This window comes from Silurus aristotelis (genome assembly GCF_946808225.1).
Source record: "Silurus aristotelis genome assembly, chromosome: 7".
Lineage (NCBI taxonomy): Eukaryota > Metazoa > Chordata > Actinopteri > Siluriformes > Siluridae > Silurus > Silurus aristotelis.
The window spans coordinates 9,545,701-9,564,116 of NC_139580.1; the positions used below are offsets into that span (position 1 = coordinate 9,545,701).

The window sequence follows — 18,416 nt, forward strand, 5'->3', positions numbered from 1 at the left end:
TCCGCTGTGGCGACCCCTAACGGGAGAAGCTGAAAAGAAAGTTTTTTATCATACAAATAAATAGTTTAAAAATCATATATTGTGATTTCTGTATTTTTTTTTTTTAGATTATGTCTCTCACAGTGGACATGCACCCACGATGACAATTTCAGACCCCTCCATGATTTCTAAGTGGGAGAACTTGCAAAATAGCAGGGTGTTCAAATACTTATTTTCCTCACTGTATATATATATAGAAAATTTATTAATACACCACACAAAATGGGGATACATTTTTCCTTGGATTTACATTTGCATTAATATGATATGAATTTTATTTTTATTTGTCAGTGCAGTAATTATAGGGTTGTTGTGGGTGTTGATCTGCCACATGTCCACAAACATGCCTTGATATGTTGCCAGGTTAACAGTTTTTACTCAAGATTTGGATTCACATTTTTTTCAGTGTTTCTTTGCTAAAAAATGTTTTATTCATGACAGTAGATGTAACTAGAATGTGACATTTCCTAAAAAAATGTGAGTGGTGCTTGACGGTGCAATAAGTAGTGTTTATAGATGAGTGGATATGTCGTATGGGCGTGTGGTGCGAATGCGGGCCGAACAATGGAGCACCAGATTCCCTATTAATTTCGCATAATTCTCAGAATTCCAGTCTGGGGTCTGAGGGGCATTTGGTTGTGATCCACTCTGTCTCCCCTACGAGTGGATATGCCATATGTGCATGTCGGAAGCTCAAGGGCCGAGCTTTGACACACAAGTTTTTTGCCACATTAATTTTCTATGGGGTGAATAATTGCCCGTTAAGTTAAGTTAAGTTAAGTTAACGGTGTTACCGATGAATCTGGGGTGTATGTGAGCGAACTGCTTGCCACCCCGGACGAGTGGAGATGTCATACGAGCGTGTGGGGCGAATGCCGGCTGAGGCGATTTTCAAGATGGACTTTTCAAGAAAAGTTGGGCATCTTGAGGAAAAGTCTGTCAAAACAGTTCCAAACAGTGACGCTTTTTTTAAATATATCATTTACACTTTTGCGTTTTTTTTCCTGTAGAATTTGCAAAAGAACACACAATTTGCCTTCATTTCAAGTCCCCAGGAAAACTGTAATGTACAAAAAAAAAAGCAAAAACTGAACTAAATTAATTGGGATTCTTGATTCAGTAATGGCATTCGTTCTGTATGAGATACCTGTCTGTGATGCAGCGCTCTGTTATACTGTGTTTCTCTTCTTGGTTTCTATTGGCATGGTATTAAGAGATGTATTGAACCAGGTAGGACAACACTGAAAGCCTAAGTGTGAAAACAATAATAGAATAAATGAATGAATGAATAAATCAAAAAATAAGTAGATAGATAGATAGATAGATAGATAGATAGATAGATAGATAGATAGATAGATAGATAGATAGATAGATAGATAGATAGATAGATAGATAGATAGATAGATAGATAGATAGATAGATAGATAGATAGATAGATAGAGAATGCTTACTTTCCTATAACTGCATGTCCTGGCATTTTTTATACTACACCATTCACCAAGTATTTCAGATTTCTGTATTAAGGAATGACACATCTTGCACTTTTATCCCTAATAATTACGGTTAGTGTGGTTGGCTTGTCCGCAGAACAAGTTCCTGTCATTTCATAGTTCCTCGTCTTGTCATGCTCCTAAGAAAACAGAAAGTGCAAACACCTTCATCCTGGAAATTTTTTTTTTCCTGGTGAAAACAAGCTGTAAAAAATATCTGAGTCTAGAGACTCCTTCTGTAACTCTCCAAGGAATAAACTCATTTTATTTATGATAATACAGTAGAATGTCAGTATTATGGCTATGTTCCCCATGTTCCCCATGTTCCCTCATGTTTTGTATCACATGATGGTGTTATTCTCTGTTATTTAGCACATGTATTTCAGTCTCACCTCACACCTCACAAAGTGTCTCTATTGTTGAGTAGTGTGTTTTCACAGGCTAGGTTACAGTTACTGTTTCTTTGTCTTGTTACTTTTGGGGTTGTTTGCTTTTGTATTTCTATGTGTGCAGTGCAAATAAAGGATTATGTTCATGCGCATCCTTTTTAAAATTACACAGAAACAACACCATATCAGAGTGCTTTAATATAAACTCCTGATTTCAATTAATGTTAAGATTACTATCCGAGCTGCGGGTATGGAAATTGATTCAACACTTTCTGAGCAATCAGATTCAGGGAATTCAACACTCTTATGTTGTCAACTTGGTGGACACCTGACTATGACAGTCATATGAACTTGTCGAGCATGCCAGTTTAAATTTTGTCCCCCTGTCGCTTTCATGATAACCCTTTACTCCACTGGGAATGTTTCCACTAGATTTAGGAGCATGGCTGTTTGAATTTGTGCTCAGGTGCATTCGTGAGATAAGGCACTGCAGTGCAGTCAGTGTCCAAGTTCATCCATTGCAACATGTGACTTAATAAAGTTTGATTTTCCCATTGTCATTCTGGAACAGGTTTTGAGGCTTTTAGAGAAATTTTAAAGAGAAATGTTTTATGTCACAGCCAAACAATCTATACAGTTATGAGATTTCAACTGTGGCAGTCGCTTGGGGAAGAGTGCTTTATATTTGTCTTAATGTACTTTACTGTAGAGTCAAATTCTTTCTTCACATTTCCCAGCGATGTTAGGAATTTTTGGTCAGAGCAGAGGGTCAGTCATGATACAGTGCTCCTGAAGCAGGGTCAAGAGCCTTGCTCAGGGGCCCAAGAAAGGCAGTTTAGTGATACTGGGGCTTGAACACCAGAGTTTACGATCACTAACCCTAAGTCCTAACTACTGGGCTACCACCTATATATAGAGGCCAAAATGTTCTATTCAGTGTTATTCAGTATAAAACCTCCATAATATTGATACATCAAAGGAACCACTTTCAACTTTGATGACAGCTTTGCTGACTCTTGGCATTCTTTCAGTCCACCTGGCTGGAGATGCCAGAGGTGATGAGTGCTTACTGGCTACTTTTTTTTTTTCACTCTCCAGTCCCTCATCCCAAACCATCACAACAGGATTTAGATTGGGTGATTGTGGAGGCCAGGTCATCTGATGCAGCACTCCATCACTGTCTATTTTAGACAAATAGCTCTTACATAACCTAGAGGTGTTTGAGGTCATTGTCCTGTTGGAAAACAAATAATTGTCCAAAAAAAACCAGATGGGATTGCAGGTCACTAGTGCACTATTGCACAAAGAACCTCCACACCACTACATTCTCCATGCTTCACAGTGGGAGACACATTTAAGAACTGTCTGTTTTACCTCTGTACGTCTAACAATGACACAGCGCTTGGAACCAAAAATCTCAAATTTGGACTCAAGCCGAAGGACACTGATTTCACAGATATCAATTTCTCATGTTTCTTGGCCCAGGCAAGGCTCCTCTTTCTTCCAAAGTAATGGTTTCTTTGCCGCAATTCGACCCCAAAAGCCTGACTCATGCAGTCTCCTCTGAACAATAGATTATAAAATATCTGCGACTTGAACTCCAAGTATCGTTTATATTAATCTGCGGTTTCTGTGGCCAGTAATTCTAATTATCCTCTGCCGCAGAGGTAGCTCTTGGTCTTCCTTTACTGATACTGAGACCCTGTTTCATCATAGCGTTTGAGTGTTTGGTCAATTGCATAATTTCTTGCCTTTCAACTGATTGTCTAAAGCACATTAAGCAGTCAAGAAACGTCACAAAAGAACTCATGAAAAGGCACCATTCCAGATCATGTCATTATAGTTAAAAGTAGCTACTTTGGACAATTGTAAATATAAAACATAATTTTTTTTTATATAGATAGATGTTGAGGTTTTCGTTGGGAGTGACGAGGATGGACAAGATTAGAAATGAGTTTATTAGAGGGACAGCGCATGTAGGACGTTTTTGGAGACAAGGTGAGGGAGGTGAGATTGAGATGGTTTGGACATGAGCAGAGGAGGAGGTTCGTGGATGTGGTGAAGGTAGACATGCAGGTAGTTGGTGTGACAGAGGCAGATGTAGAGGGCAGGGGGTTGTGGAGACGGATGATCCGCTGTGAAGACCCCAAATGGGAGAAGCAGAAAAAAGAAGAAAAGAGATAGATAGATAGATAGATAGATAGATAGATAGATAGATAGATAGATAGATAGACGGACGGACGGACGGACGGACGGACGGACGGACGGACGGACGGACGGACGGACGGACGGACGGACGGACGGACGGACGGACGGACGGACAGACAGACAGACAGACAGACAGACAGACAGACAGATAGATAGATAGATAGATAGATAGATAGATAGATTAATGGATGGATGGATGGATGGATGAATGGATAGATAGATAGATAGATAGATAGATAGATAGATAGATAGATAGATAGATAGATAGATAGATAGATAGATAGATAGATAGATAGATAGATTAATGAATGGATGGATGAATGGATAGATAGATAGATAGATAGATAGATAGATAGATAGATAGATAGATAGATAGATAGATAGATAGATAGATAGATAGATAGATAGATAGATAGATAGATAGATAGATAGATAGACGGCTGGACGGACGGGCAGATAGATAGATTAATGGACGGATGAATAGATAGATAGATAGATAGATAGATAGATAGATAGATAGATAGATAGATAGATAGATAGATAGATAGATAGATAGATAGATAGATAGATAGATAGATAGATAGATAGATAGATAGATAGATTACATAATTCTATGTGTGTTTTTTCATAGTTTGTATGTCTTCAGTATTAATGTGTGATGTTGAAAGTAAAGAAAAACCACTGAAGGAGAAGGTGTGTCCAAACTTTTGACTGATACCACACACACACACACACACACACACACACACACACACACACTATTGAAACGCATGCTAGTCATAGCCAGTGGGTGTCACGTGACCGAGAGTAAGCGCAGTCGGAAAACTTCTCGGCTCGGGTTTCTCTCAGAGATGTGTGCGCAGATGTCATAACGCGCTTTTGCCTGTAGGTGGCGGTATGCGTCGTAAACACGCAGCTCCGAGTGTAAATCTCCATTTTGAATGTTTTTGATGGTAAAGTTAGCGCCTGTCCGCGATCACAAGTCCGCACAGGAGTCCTGGAGTTTTATGTCTTTTCACACTCTCTCTCAGACACATACACACACTGATTTATATTCAGAATCGCGTTTTGCTCTTCGGGATATTTTGAGCGCAAGGATTATTTCTGCGTGCGTGTGTGTTTATGTGTGTGTGTTCGTTCATTGGCGCTGTTGTGAAGTTTGTTGGAGCGACTTGCAGCAGAAGTGCTCTCTGGTGCTAACGGCTAACAGGGAGCAACATTACAAACAACAACAACAGCAGCAAGAGGGAAAAAAAGAAATAACAACAAATAAAACAAAACCATGACCGATGATGCTCCGAAACACACCAGGATCCTAAACTACGTGCGGTATGTTTTGCTTTTCGGCACCTTTTTTTCTTTCTTTAAAGACCGGTTTATTTTTACGACGAGAAGAATTTTGATCCGCATTTCTGCTTCGTTTTAGCCCTAAATAAATCGGTGCTTCTTAGCTTAGCCTAGCCTAGCTTAGCTTAGCCTGGCTGCATTGCGTTGGCAGTGACACTCTGACATTGCTGTTGTCATTTCGACCTTCTCATAATAAATGCAGTGCAGCTTACAGGAGTGTATGTTTTAATCACTAATATGCTTACATCTGCACTATTTACCCCAGTGTGTGTGTGTGTGTGTGTGTGTGTGTGTGGTAGCAGCAGCAGGCCTCTCTAACATACGATCAGTGACCTGTGGCTGCGTCCCAAACGCCTTCTAGTGTACTATACAGTGCATAAACATCACCCCTACACCCCTCAATCCTCCACATTAGCTTGTTTTTCTGGACTATAGGACTGCTTTATTCCTCCAGATCTCAGAGGTGTGTGAGGACTCTCATGTATCAGCGTGAAGGCTCAGAGATAATGAGTGAGGTGTGAAGGTGCAGGTCCTAGTCTAAGTGTTAGATTGTAGTATTAGAGTTAGGAAGAAATCAGCAACTGTCGTCCTTCTGTCTTTTCGGGACACGATTTTAAAATCTCCCCCCCCCCCCATGCTGTGTAATTTGCATACGCTCCGCCCCCTTTTGCGTTTCCATAAGGACAGAGGTGGACCCAGAGCTTCAACCACTGAGCTACAACCTTTAATACACTAAATTATAACGTGACAAAAATCAAAGGAACTAAATAAAATAATCGCATTTTGTCGAGTTTGAATTTTTAAGTGAAAGCTGCCACGCTTTCTCTCCGTTATGATTTCATGATGTTGAGAAATAAATTCAAAACATGACTCTGAAACTTCCAGTACAATGAGAAACAATCCAGTTTATTGTACAGTTGAGTTCATACAGTAAAACGATTCAGTGACCTAATGAGAGACATGAAGCTTCTCCTTATTTCCCCTTCTGATTTATACCATTGTGTGACGAAGCAAAGGTTTGGATTATAGATCACTGCGTTTGTTTACTGGTCCCAGTGCAGTGTGTTCCTCGGGTTTATGACGGCTCTTTGTATCTGCTTGTGGGATTGTTATTGAGTCGGGTGTGTATTTGCAGGTAATCAGGCGTTAATGATTAAATAAATCAGAACGGGTGTTTGGTGCTTTATTTAGTTGTTTTATTGTTATAACATCGTAACATAATTATATTAGATTTTGGAAGAATTAGTCTTTTCTAGGAAGTACATTCAATTAAATGACCCGTCGTTTTTGCATATGCCCCGCCCATTTTGCTTTACCATGGGGTCTGAGGTGCCCAAAGTTTTTTCCGACAAAGTGCCAAAAATCAAACTCGATAGAGACGTGGGCTGAAAAATGAACGTCGCATTGTGCCAATCTCCTTTATGGTTTTATAAAACATGACCCACTTAACTAATGAGCTTTTAATTCCAAAGTTGTAGTTCAGTGAAACTTAGTGCAATACGAAACAATCCAGTTTTTTGTACAAGAGAGTTTAATGCCTTCTAGGGTATAGCTATCACCTAATGATCCGTACCTAGTAGCAATTCAGTGACCTCTAATAAGTGACATGAAGCTGGTCTTTATTTTACAAACGATTTTCCAAATGCCATTCCGACCTTTTTTTTTTTTTTCCCCTTTTCTCATATAGGAAAAATTAAAGGTCACCACGGGCCAACTTTGGCCACTGACCCTAGTTAGGGCATCTCTACTCTAGGGTGATGTGACGATTAGGAAACTATGAGAGGAGGGATAAATTTATATCTGGATGATTTATTTATTTATCCTCTCTCTCTCTCTCTCTCGCTCTCTCGCTCTCTCGCTCTCTCTCTTTTAAAATTTTTTTTTCTTCATGTGAAACCCGTTGTGTTTGCCAGAAAGACGTCTGCACTCTTTTATTCCATTTGCATGCTGTTGCATTTACCAGAAATATATAAAGAGATAACAGGTGTCCGCGTTTATAAACCGAAACGTTATCGTTTGTGAGAGAAAGGTTGTGCGTTTTATTTTCCCCTGGAAAAACAACACGCCTTAAAGTAACCACCGACTTTCTTTCTACTCGAATCCCAGCTCGAAATAAAACGCTTTGAACAGCTCAATTGTGTGCGTATGTATTTTCCGAGCCGCTGCCCTTCTGCCAGCGAGAAATTAAACCGAAAGTACTGTTTGTACAAACGAAACGACGGGAATCCAAATGTAAATTTTTTTTATAAATATATTGTATTCTTTTCCATCAGCATCATTAACAGCACTATTCTGTTCCATGCGTCTCAATGTTTAGATCATTGCTACCTCAGGCTGATTGAGAATTCATTTATACACCACCAGAACTTCATCAATAAGATTCTGCAAAATACCATTCAGCTTTGAGACCTTGTCTTAAAATAGATGGCACCCTCATTAGAGGAAAGGGACAGGAACGGGTAGGGATGAGAAATGCTTAAAAAAGAAAAGAAAGAAATGTACCGTATTTTTCGGACTATAAGCCGCTATTTTTTCCCCAAGTTTTTTTAAACCCCGCGGCTTAAACAACGCAGCAGCTTATTTATGAATTTTTCCTGGGTTTTCCCGGTTTCACGAACTTCAAGCTAAAAAACTGAACCCTATAACATTAGACCAATAAAATTTCCGAACGTAAACGAAAAAAACGCACCTCACCTCTGTTCTGAGCTGCACGGCATCGGGAGAAGAAACATTTTTCTTAAACGCAAGACGATGCCAAAAGATAAACCCCCGAGAGAAATAGTTGTAAAAGGAAGGAGGAAGACAGTGAACAATGACTTTCTTGGTAGGCTACGGTTTAGATACAAGCCGTTGTAGCGCGTTGAGTCTGGGTGAAGGGAGAGCTCGATAACTCCAGTTGCAACAGAAATCATATAAGCACAGACAGGTTTCCAAAACTCGTGCTTTTTTATTTTTTTTTGTCAACAGCATTACGAGTTAGTCAAAGAAACTTAGAAATGAGCATCAGAAAATAATAAGGACATATTCCTCAGTCTTGCACACATGCAGTAATACCGGAAAAATGCGGCAGCAGGCTATTCCCAAAATACCGCTCTGCTCTTAAAGGAAGCGCAACATATTTCACCTGTTACACCCTGTGTAACGTGTCTTTCGTTAAAGCCTGTGTAAAGTTCATTAGTTTCAATGTAGACTTATAGACAGGTGCGGCTTATTTATGTTTAAAATAAAAATTCAGTGGGTGCGGCTTATATATAGGTGCGCTTTATAGTCCAGAAATTACAGTAAACTCTTTGAACTCTTCAGTTATCCACCTTACAGCTAGTTCACCGAGATACACTCAGGTTAGACGGCGTGTCGGGGCGTGGCATGTCTCACACACTTTTGGCTGTTGTAATGCACTTCTTGTTTCAAGACAAAAACACGTCAGCGTTCCAGATCGGATTAATTAAACACGTCAGGTCCCCTTAACTTCCTGTGGGCTCACCACCTGTGGGAGGGACCGTAAGGGACGGTGCTGTGAGGATTGGGCAGCAGTCGAAGGCGGGGGCCTGCTTGGACTGCTGCCCCCGCGACCCGAATTACGGATAAGCGGGAGAAAATGAATGAATGAATGAATGAATGAAGGTCCCCTTAATTCGGTCTTTAATACTAAAATAGACCTAACTGTCACATTTAGCACTGATAATGGTACTTAATTGTAATTTTCTCAATCAGGTGTGTGTCCGTGGAGGGGGGATTTTTTTATATATACGTGTGATACATATTTGTATACACACATGCATAGGAATTCATTCACTAACCAGATTTTCCTGAGCTACAGATGATACTGTATATCCTACATTTCAAACAAGTGTATTGTTTCTGTATGCGCACATGCATAAGTTTGCAGCTCGTTGATTACTGGCACCCCTGAGAAGGCGAGGCTGTCAGGTTTTTTATTTCCTAGGTCATATCTCCTGCAGTTCCCTCTGACTTCAAGCTGTCCTGCAATCAGATTATTGTGAAGGCGTGCATGCTGAATTCCTAATCATCTCTTCAAGACCATCCTATATCTGACCCTCATTATTCTTAATCTGGATAAATGTTTAGTTGTTCAAAGAGGTTTTGGAACTTTTTAATTAGTTGTTATTATTATTTTAATTTTTTGATTTGAGTATTTCATGATTGTTTGAAGGTAATGCATTTAAAATTTTGTATATTAAGACGAACAATTTCTCAATTTGCATTGATGTCACTATGATTTAATTGGCGTTCTGATGTGTTTGATTTTTTATTTTTTTTCCAGAATAATTTTACAATTCACATTTTAATAATAAAAAGTTCAATATTAATCATATGTAATAGTAATTTTACATTGTAAAGTCGCTTCCATATTTTTGGTGGAATTTGTAAATCAGTTTGTAAAAATTTTCATTGCGAAATCCAATGAAAGGGTGCCAATAATTCTGGAGTTAAAATGCAGTTCAGTGGTACAGGCAAAAGTGTTTATGGAAGAAAGTTAATCAGTGGCACTGCATGTTTTCTAGTTGAAAAGCATCTAAAAACAATCTACTGAGTTGGAAATTTGTTTCTCTGGGTTCCTCTGCAGCGCTGAACGATGGAGCCGGGAGGTGTGAAGAATGGCTCGAAGAGAGATGACCATTTGATGACGCTGAATTTCAGCGAGAGCCCACCTGAGGGAGTTTTGCATAACGGAGCACGCAGCACCATGTCATTCGCCCCAACCACTGTAGTGCCTCCTGTCAGTCCCCTGTTGCAGCCTGTGACTGGAGATCTCCCCAATGGCGTGAGCAACACACCCCCTCTAGAGGATATCACCATCACTTTACCACCCCCCCTGGAGCTTTTTGTGGACGGGAAAGACATGAGGTCTCAATCCTTTCAGCAACAGTCTTCCCTGGGGCTCTTCAGTTTGGGGGACAATTTCTCACGTCTGGAGGCCAGCATCGCTGATCTCAACAGCTCCTTGCCGTCTGTGGACTCCTTAATCGGAGGAGGGGATCCTACTTTGTACCACCTTAGAAATGAAGACTTCTCACCAGTGGGGAAAGGTGAAGTGGATCTAGAGCAGGATCCTTTCGGGAAAGATATGGACACCAGTAACCCCAAGCTTTTTGGTGAAAACACCATGGACATCCTTCAGGAGTTCGGTTTGCCCGAGTCGCCCACGGGTTTCTACGTGGGAGACGACGAGTTCCCCACGTTGACCGACGACTCTCTGCTAGGTGTCATTGTTTCAGACAAGGACTTGAAGTCTGTTGGCTCGTTGAGCCCCAGCACCACCTCCACCACCACCACCACCAACATCAATAACGTCAAAGGTGCCAACAGCTCGACTCCATCCAGCCAGTTAACAAGCAGCCTGGGAGTAGTGGTCAAGCAGGAGAAGGAGCCCATGATCCAGCTGTGCACCCAGGGTGTAATAAAGCAGGAGAACGCCAGCGGAAGGAGCCTCTGTCAGATGTCCTCAGACCTGTCGAGTCCGGCCAGGAATGTTTCCATTTCCATTTGCGGCGTCAGCACCTCCAGCGGTCAGAGCTACCACTTTGGGAGCCCAGTGTCCAGCGGAAACCAGCAGAAAGATCAGAAACCTGTTTTTAACGTGTACACACCACAAGCTACCAGCGACGAGTGGGGACGGGGATTCGGAAACGCAAACGCCATGCTGCAGAGGGCCAGCAACAGCTTTAACACCACCCAGACCTTCAGCACCAACTATGCCAGGTAAGAACAGGTGGAGGGTTTTTTTGCGCCGCTTGTTATTTAAAGCCGCTGTGCTGCTTTCATTATGACAGTAGATGGAAAAACGTAAACCGGATGCTTTATGCGTTGAAACGGGGCATTGAGAGAAAAACAGGTTGTAAAGCAAAGCCTTGAGAAATGATCCAGACTATTGTAACGCGCTGAAACAAATCGGATCACAATCTGATGTAGAGTGATTCATGTTTTTGAGGTGATGTTTGGTGGTATTTTCAAAAGTTGATTAGAAGTGACTGGCTGGCCCTGGAAGTTGTTCGATATAAGTAGAGGGTTGAAAATGTGACACATGCCTTAAGTAGAACACACGATACGATCATCTGTACATGGCTGGATGCCACTTTGGCGCGCTCACCGTCATTGTTTACCTCGCGCTCGCAAGCACAGCACGTTCAAAACTAAATGTTTGGCCAGTCAGAAGCAGAAGTGCCTCTTGTAGCTTCTCCACAGATGTTCATTTCGGTGAAGTTCCAATCGTTGCGTTTCATTTATTTTTTTTTTCACGCCCACTGAGATGTCTTGCAGACAAAAACAGGCCCGAACCAGTATACACTGGTATGTGTGGTAAATGTTAAGGCAAATTGAAAAGAAGAAAAAAAAACGCTCAGTGCTTTTCCACCAAACATGTAGCCAGGAAGTAAAGAGGTCAGACAGCAGACAAAAGTGGGTTCTGATGTAAACACTGCCAACCTTTTTTCACCTACCTCGACTTTTCATCAGCTTTAATCCACCCACACTTGTTTTCGCACGGCTGTAATGGAGGTTTTGGTGCTTCTCACGCTAACGAGTTATGGCACATTTCTTTTGATATTTGTGCGTATCCTATTAAACGTACGTTATTCGCTCCTGATAGCTCCGATGCTTCTGGCGGTGAGCTCCGATGCTAAACGGTTTTTTCCCTATTTCCTCTTCTGCGTGCTACACTGTTTACAGGGATACGAGCAAGAAAAACAAAAATACAGCTGCTTCACTGTTAAATAAATCAGCGTGCCTTGTAATTACTCGCATTATTATTGAAGCTAATGAATTTTCTGGCAGCTTTCAGGCCAGACACAGAGCAGGATTACGCCGTCAGTACACTTTCCCTTCAGCAGAAGTGCATTTCAAGAATATTGTTACGTTTATCCCGGTCTGATTACCGATCGACCGGAGGATAAAGCAGGTGACTGGTGTCGAGCCACTAAAACGGAGACTGCGAAAGGGATTTCTGGATCACTCGGACGCCAAAGGAGGCAAATTCAGTTTCAGTTTGTTGCCTACTATGTGGATTGTGCTGGATTTCTTTAGGGATATTATTTTCTCTATGATAAAGGACGATTGAAGAATTATCAACATCCACTGCTGTTTGAGCGTGCCAAAACTTATAGACTAGCCATAGTAAGGATTAGTTTCTGCAACAATGTTTTGTCATTTTTCAACTTAGTACTTTTCTTAGTAATTATTATTGTTGTTATTTAGTTTGTTTAAGGGTAATTCATTTTTGTATATGCAGAATAGCAACTCATGTCATTACATCCCCTGCTGTTAGACAGTACTGAAACCGACAGTTTCGCCATAGCAATTATTTCCTGACCTGATGGTACAGCAAAAATGGGAGAGGTATGAAAAGTACAATGTCTTTTCTCATATTCAGGTCAACACCTATTAGAAATAATCACTAATAAATCACTGATCTGCTCAATTCAAAACGAATTGAACTTGCCACACAGTTACAGGAAAATTTAATATCTAGCTAGCTAGCCACGCGTCGTCTTTAAAATCACGTGCCGTTCACGTCCCGTTAGCATCGAGGCGTCTCGACTCCTTTGTGGAGTTGAATACGAGGCCAAAAGACATGACATCTGTTAGTAGTAGTAGCTGAATTTATTTTGTCGATAGCATACACACACTGACCTTTTGTGAACATGAATCAAAAACAGCTTTTAACACCGAGTTCATTGTTTGAACTGCGCAGTAACTAAACAGTCACATCAACTGCAAGGAAGCGTCTGCATTACTGCCAGGCAGCAGGCCATTCCAGACACACCCTTTCACTCACAGAGCCGTGTCAGGCTGAGAATAAACGCCAAAGCGCCTGTGCGAGTCTCCCAACCAGAGCGGGGAGTTGTAGACCAGGAATTTTGACATAGTGCCAACGAGGAAGCAGCTAGGAAAAAAAAAAACAGTGACCGGTTTGCTAATGACTGCACAGGATTTACTCAGGAAAAGCTACGGGTGAAGTTCCCCTCGAAGCCGAAGACACCGGGATTTTATTTATATCTACACCGATATGTCGAAGTTTTGGAAATTCCGAAGCAAAGGACGTTCATGTTCCGGCAATGAGAGAGCCGGCTAGACGAAGCTAGAAGAAAAGTAGCATGCAGAACATCACCTCGAGCAGCTCGGGTTATAAATCTGTGAGGTAGCAGCGCAGCCTCGTAGATCAGGCTGCAAAAGTGCACCGTGTCCGCAATGTGAAAAAAGCTGCAGCGTGGGAGTTTAGTCTTTTCTTCTACACCCACAAAAAATACCAAATTCAGTCACTGCAGGGTCCTTCAGAAGCTTCAGAGTTTAGCTTCGAGCCAGAGTGGGCAACAATCTCATATCGAACAGAAATGATATACCGTGCAGGCAAAAGACTAGTTTTCGCCGATGTCAGTAGAAATCGGTCCACTTGCGGTTTAGAAAAAACTGGGATCGACTACGAAGTTTTCTAATGTGATTAGGAAGTGTGGTTGGAAAGGGTCTGAATAATTAAATACATGAGAAATTCCTATTTTTTTGAGAATTCTGTGTCATTTTGTCATTTTGCGGTAAAAAATAGTCTAGATTAATAAAGGAGAAAAAATCCTTTTGAACAATTGTAGTTTAGACAGCAACATAGGGAAATTGTAAAAAGTAAAGGGGGTCTGAATACGTTCTGAAAATATATGTACATCGACCATAACATTGACATTATAACATTATGAGCAGTGAAGTGAAGAACACTGATTATCTCTTCATCGAGGCACCTGTAAGTGTGTGGGATATTATTAGGCACCAGGTGAACATTTTATCCTCAAAGTTGACGTTTTTGAAGCAGGAAAAATGGGTGACCGTAAGAATTTGTGTGAGTTTGACAAGGACTACATTGTGATGTCTAGACGATTGGGTCAGAGCATCTTCAAAACTGCAGCTCTTACGGAATGGTCTGGTCTGGTCTGGTCTGGTCTATATATATATATATATATTCGCAATGTGTGAAACATTTTAACAGTGACATGTTCAAGCATGTGACAAAAACTGTTAGGTCTAGCGTCTCTTAGCTACAGCTGATTGACATTAGTATCGCCCAAGGTTTTGGAGGTGTGTACGCTCCACCCAGCGTGTGTGAGCAGGATATCGCAGGCGTGGCTAGACGTGACTAATGTGACGCAACATAACTTAAGAAGAATCGTATCGTATATTGTATCAGTTGTCATAGCACTACTTTTACAGAGTGCCAATATTTACAGTCTAGCCCTGCCGTTCATGATTTTCTGCTCCCTTATTGTTGTAATATCAGGCAGACATCTGAAAAGCCCACGTCTTTTTACTCAGATTTTGGACCGAGCATTAATAAATATGACTGTTTCTGTTAAATCGGACGTCATTCTTACCATGCTGTGGACTTATGCCTGAAAACGCCAAGCATCTCTATAACTATTGTTAGCCGTGCCTCAGGACTGTACAAGTCTTTTATTCTGTTGGCATCGAGTCGCCTCATTCACTAAGACACGTGAGGCATGTTGCGTACGAGTTTTGTCATTCGATTCTGGTTACAAGTCAGCTGTAGCTGCTAGTCACCGTCAGGGTTTTCTGACAGGAATATATCGGCCAGTGGATAAGCACAACGCTAGTTGGAATCGATTGCTGCCACGTTCCAGGTTTTTACATCACTAGGCTTGTAAGATCATGTATTATACAGCATCATATTGTCGATCGCGCTGACTGTAGATTGTTGGTGATCATGAGGAAATAATGGGGCCTGACCAGTTATTCTGGCGCAAAAAACGATATCGAAAGCTGCCCACCAGGCTGTAATATCATGGGGTTTATTCAGAGATACAAATAAAAGGAATAAATTGAATTACCTGTTTAGTTTTTTTGGCCAAGCAAATTACAAGCTTAATATCAAATCCAAGTTTGTAATAGTTAATAAAATTCCAGCATACGTACAGCGCAATGAACCGGATGTATTGGTCGTACCGAATTTCTCTCAATATCCATAATGTATCCTGATGTTCATTGAACACAAGTTTGCATTTCAATAAAAGGACAGGAAGTCGATGTTCTGTCAAACTGTGTTACTGCGACATTTGAGGATTATCGTGTTCTCTGATGTGGAGCGAAAACTGTGTCACGGTTTCAGTGTTTCAGCAGCATGCGGTTTCTTTTTGCCTGAGATTTATGCACTGTATCATATAATATAGGTGAGAGTTAAGATTTTTCTGGAGGGACACACACACACACACACACATACAAGATTTACTGCGCTTGATAATTTGCATGGCTCAACCATGTGTGAAGGTTGTTTAGCTTCCTCCGTTTTTTTAATAGCCATCGCAGAGCCGTGTTTTGATAAACATCTAAAAATAAAGCGAGGTTTGGAAATCGGAACCGCTGTAGAAGAGGACGGCCGTGCGGCCCTTTAAAAGCCGTACAGTCTGTAAATGTGTCGTAAAGTGAAGAGGAGACGGTGGTTTTTGAAGAGAAGCAGTCGCAGTCGTGTGGCGGCTCACGGCCAGCAGCAACAGATGGTGAAACAGAAGGGTGGACTCATCTTAAGTGTTCATGTGGGCTTGATTATCCGGCCTTTTTGGTGCGCAGGATTCGAGCGGGAGTCAGGTTTTTTGTGTTGTTTTATTTTTGCCGGTGAGCCTGTACACGCGTGACATTTAACGCCAGGCTAGGCTTCGCTCAGAAGCTTAGTGGCTTGGCATGGGGTTAGAGATGACACCGAGTTCTCACGCACACAATAAAAGCCAGACTGGTTTTGCATGCGTGCAAGTGCGATTTGTGCCAACGCTCCGAGGCATCAGCTTTTGTTTCCCCTTCCACCTGAATCAGGTGCACGTGTGGCGCCTGTGATGGCCATTAGCCGCCTCCCCTTTTCATCTGCATAGATAATTTGTCATTTGGTTTGATCTCTCGCTCTCTCTCTTTCTCTCTCTCTCTCTTTCTCTCTACTTGCTATTCGTTTTCTTTTTCCTGCTCAGGTCCTCCTCTGCCAACTACACACCCACAGATGTTGTGCCGCCCCCCCTTTTTCCTTCTAACACCCTCCAGCCAGTTCACAAACCAGAACTTTGGACTGTAATCCGTCTGACAGTTTTCCACTTGAAGCGATACTGCACATGCTGCATGTGATCATTCAGATAAACCACAGCCACCTGATTCACAATTATGTAGCTGGATATCCTCCTGAATATTCCTCGCAGACAGTTTTACTGCACTTTTAAAAAATCCCATTAATATCTGTTATGGCTACAAACTTCTGGGTATACTGTAAATCCTTCAACAGGAAAAAGCTGCCATTTTATCTTAGTCTGTTGTGCAAGTTAATCTCTTGTATGAAAAAAGCATTCATTGGAAATAAGTTCTTAAACAAAGGAATAAATGTGCAGCACGCTGCTAAAGTCAAAGTGTAGGTGTGAGATACGACATCCAGTAATCTTTAGACTTGCGATATTGAAAGTGTGTTCGGACGCGGTTTCAGTGGAACACTGAAACACACTTTTGAAACATGATTATAGAAGGATATTCCGGACAATATTCAAAAGGAATCGCAAACCTTGCATTTCCGTTCGCGCTTTCGCGATCGCACAGCGGCTGCCAAATTTCCATTTGCAGCCGTATTTCCCGTCTCTTACGAGTTATTACCATGTCATATTTAAATAGAAATATTAATTGCTTGCTTTTTCACTTTCTCTACGTTTGGAGCTCGCCAAAACTCATACGGAATCGCAATTCCTTTTGCATTTAAATTTCCTATGCCTTGCACTGAAAGCTGTCAATCAAGTGTCAGGGGTGGGACTATATTATTGGGCGTGTTTGTATTGGAAAGTGATGCCACTCACGGTCGACGGCCAACAGCGGGAATGCCAGTAATAAGCGATTTTGCCATGACAAAAACTATTCCTGGCATTTCCCCTATTGGCCATTGACTGGAAGTGACATCACTTCCCAATGCAAATGCACCCAATAATATAGACCCACCCCTGACACTTGATTGACAGCTTTCGGAAATGCATATGCAAACCGTTTTAAGGTTTTGGAAACGCGAACGTGAATGGAATCGCGGTTTTATTTGAGATTAGGTGGGCTACATACACGACTCGGAGAAGGTAAAAAAGCGAGCGCGGTCATTAAAATAATTTAAATATGACACGGCCATACCTCGTAAGACACGGGAAATACAGCTGCAAGTGGACCTTTCCATTTGAAATTTGGCCGCAAGCAGAAAGCATTTGGATTATGTCCGACGGTATGCGTCCACAAATTCAATTTGCAATTCCTTTTAAAATATCCTTCCATGCATAACGTCCTAAACTCAGCTAACTCCTAAACTGAACACCCCATTCCACATTTCGTCCCCATTTGCTGTTATAATAACCTCCACTCTTCTGGAAAGATGTTCTTATGGAGATTTGTGCTCATATGGGTGTTTGTGAAGTCAGGTACTGTTGCAGGTGAGGTGAGGGGACCTGGGGTGCAGTCAGTGTTCACATACATCCCAAAGGTGTTCAATAGAGTTCAGGCCACTCCAGAGTTTCCACTCCAAACCATATAATCCATATCTTCATGGAGCTGCCTTTCTGCACAAGGATCTGAAGTTGGATCTCTTATAGTTCAAGTCGAGGACAAATACATACACTGGTGTGCCCCTGTCTTAATCATTCATGTTTTAGCTTGCTTAGCACAAATTTCATAAAGACCTGTTTTTATAACGGATAGTGCTTTCCTCCAAGCGTGTTACACCACACCGTGATGCAGCAGGAACGCCGGTTTGCAATTTCGCACGTCCGAGGAAGACCTTTCAGCCACCATGTTCCATGTTTGGTAGCTGTTGTCAGTACGAGAGCAAAGAGCTGATTGGTGGGGAGAAAAAAAGGCAGAGAAAACCAACAGCCAAAATTGTAATTGTAACTTTGATTATCAGGGCTCCGTTACTCATTACCATTGCTAC

General features: G+C 41.5%; 1 protein-coding gene across 2 annotated transcripts in view; it reads left to right on the forward strand.

Annotated features, from left to right (window-relative positions):
• Positions 1–4,978: 4,978 nt before the first annotated feature.
• Positions 4,979–18,416, forward strand: part of nr3c1 (nuclear receptor subfamily 3, group C, member 1 (glucocorticoid receptor)) — a 54,944-nt gene continuing 41,506 nt past the window's right edge. Inside the window, exons 1-3 of one of the 2 annotated variants that reach the window (XM_083547015.1) lie at positions 6,441–7,971; positions 8,756–8,931; positions 9,098–11,197. In XM_083547015.1, coding sequence (XP_083403141.1) covers positions 10,071–11,197 — 1,127 coding nt within the window. In that variant the 5' untranslated portion in view covers positions 6,441–7,971; positions 8,756–8,931; positions 9,098–10,070. Of the gene's footprint in view, positions 5,456–6,440; positions 7,972–8,755; positions 8,932–9,097; positions 11,198–18,416 lie in introns of those variants that run through there. The other variant, XM_083547014.1, reaches the window with a different exon arrangement.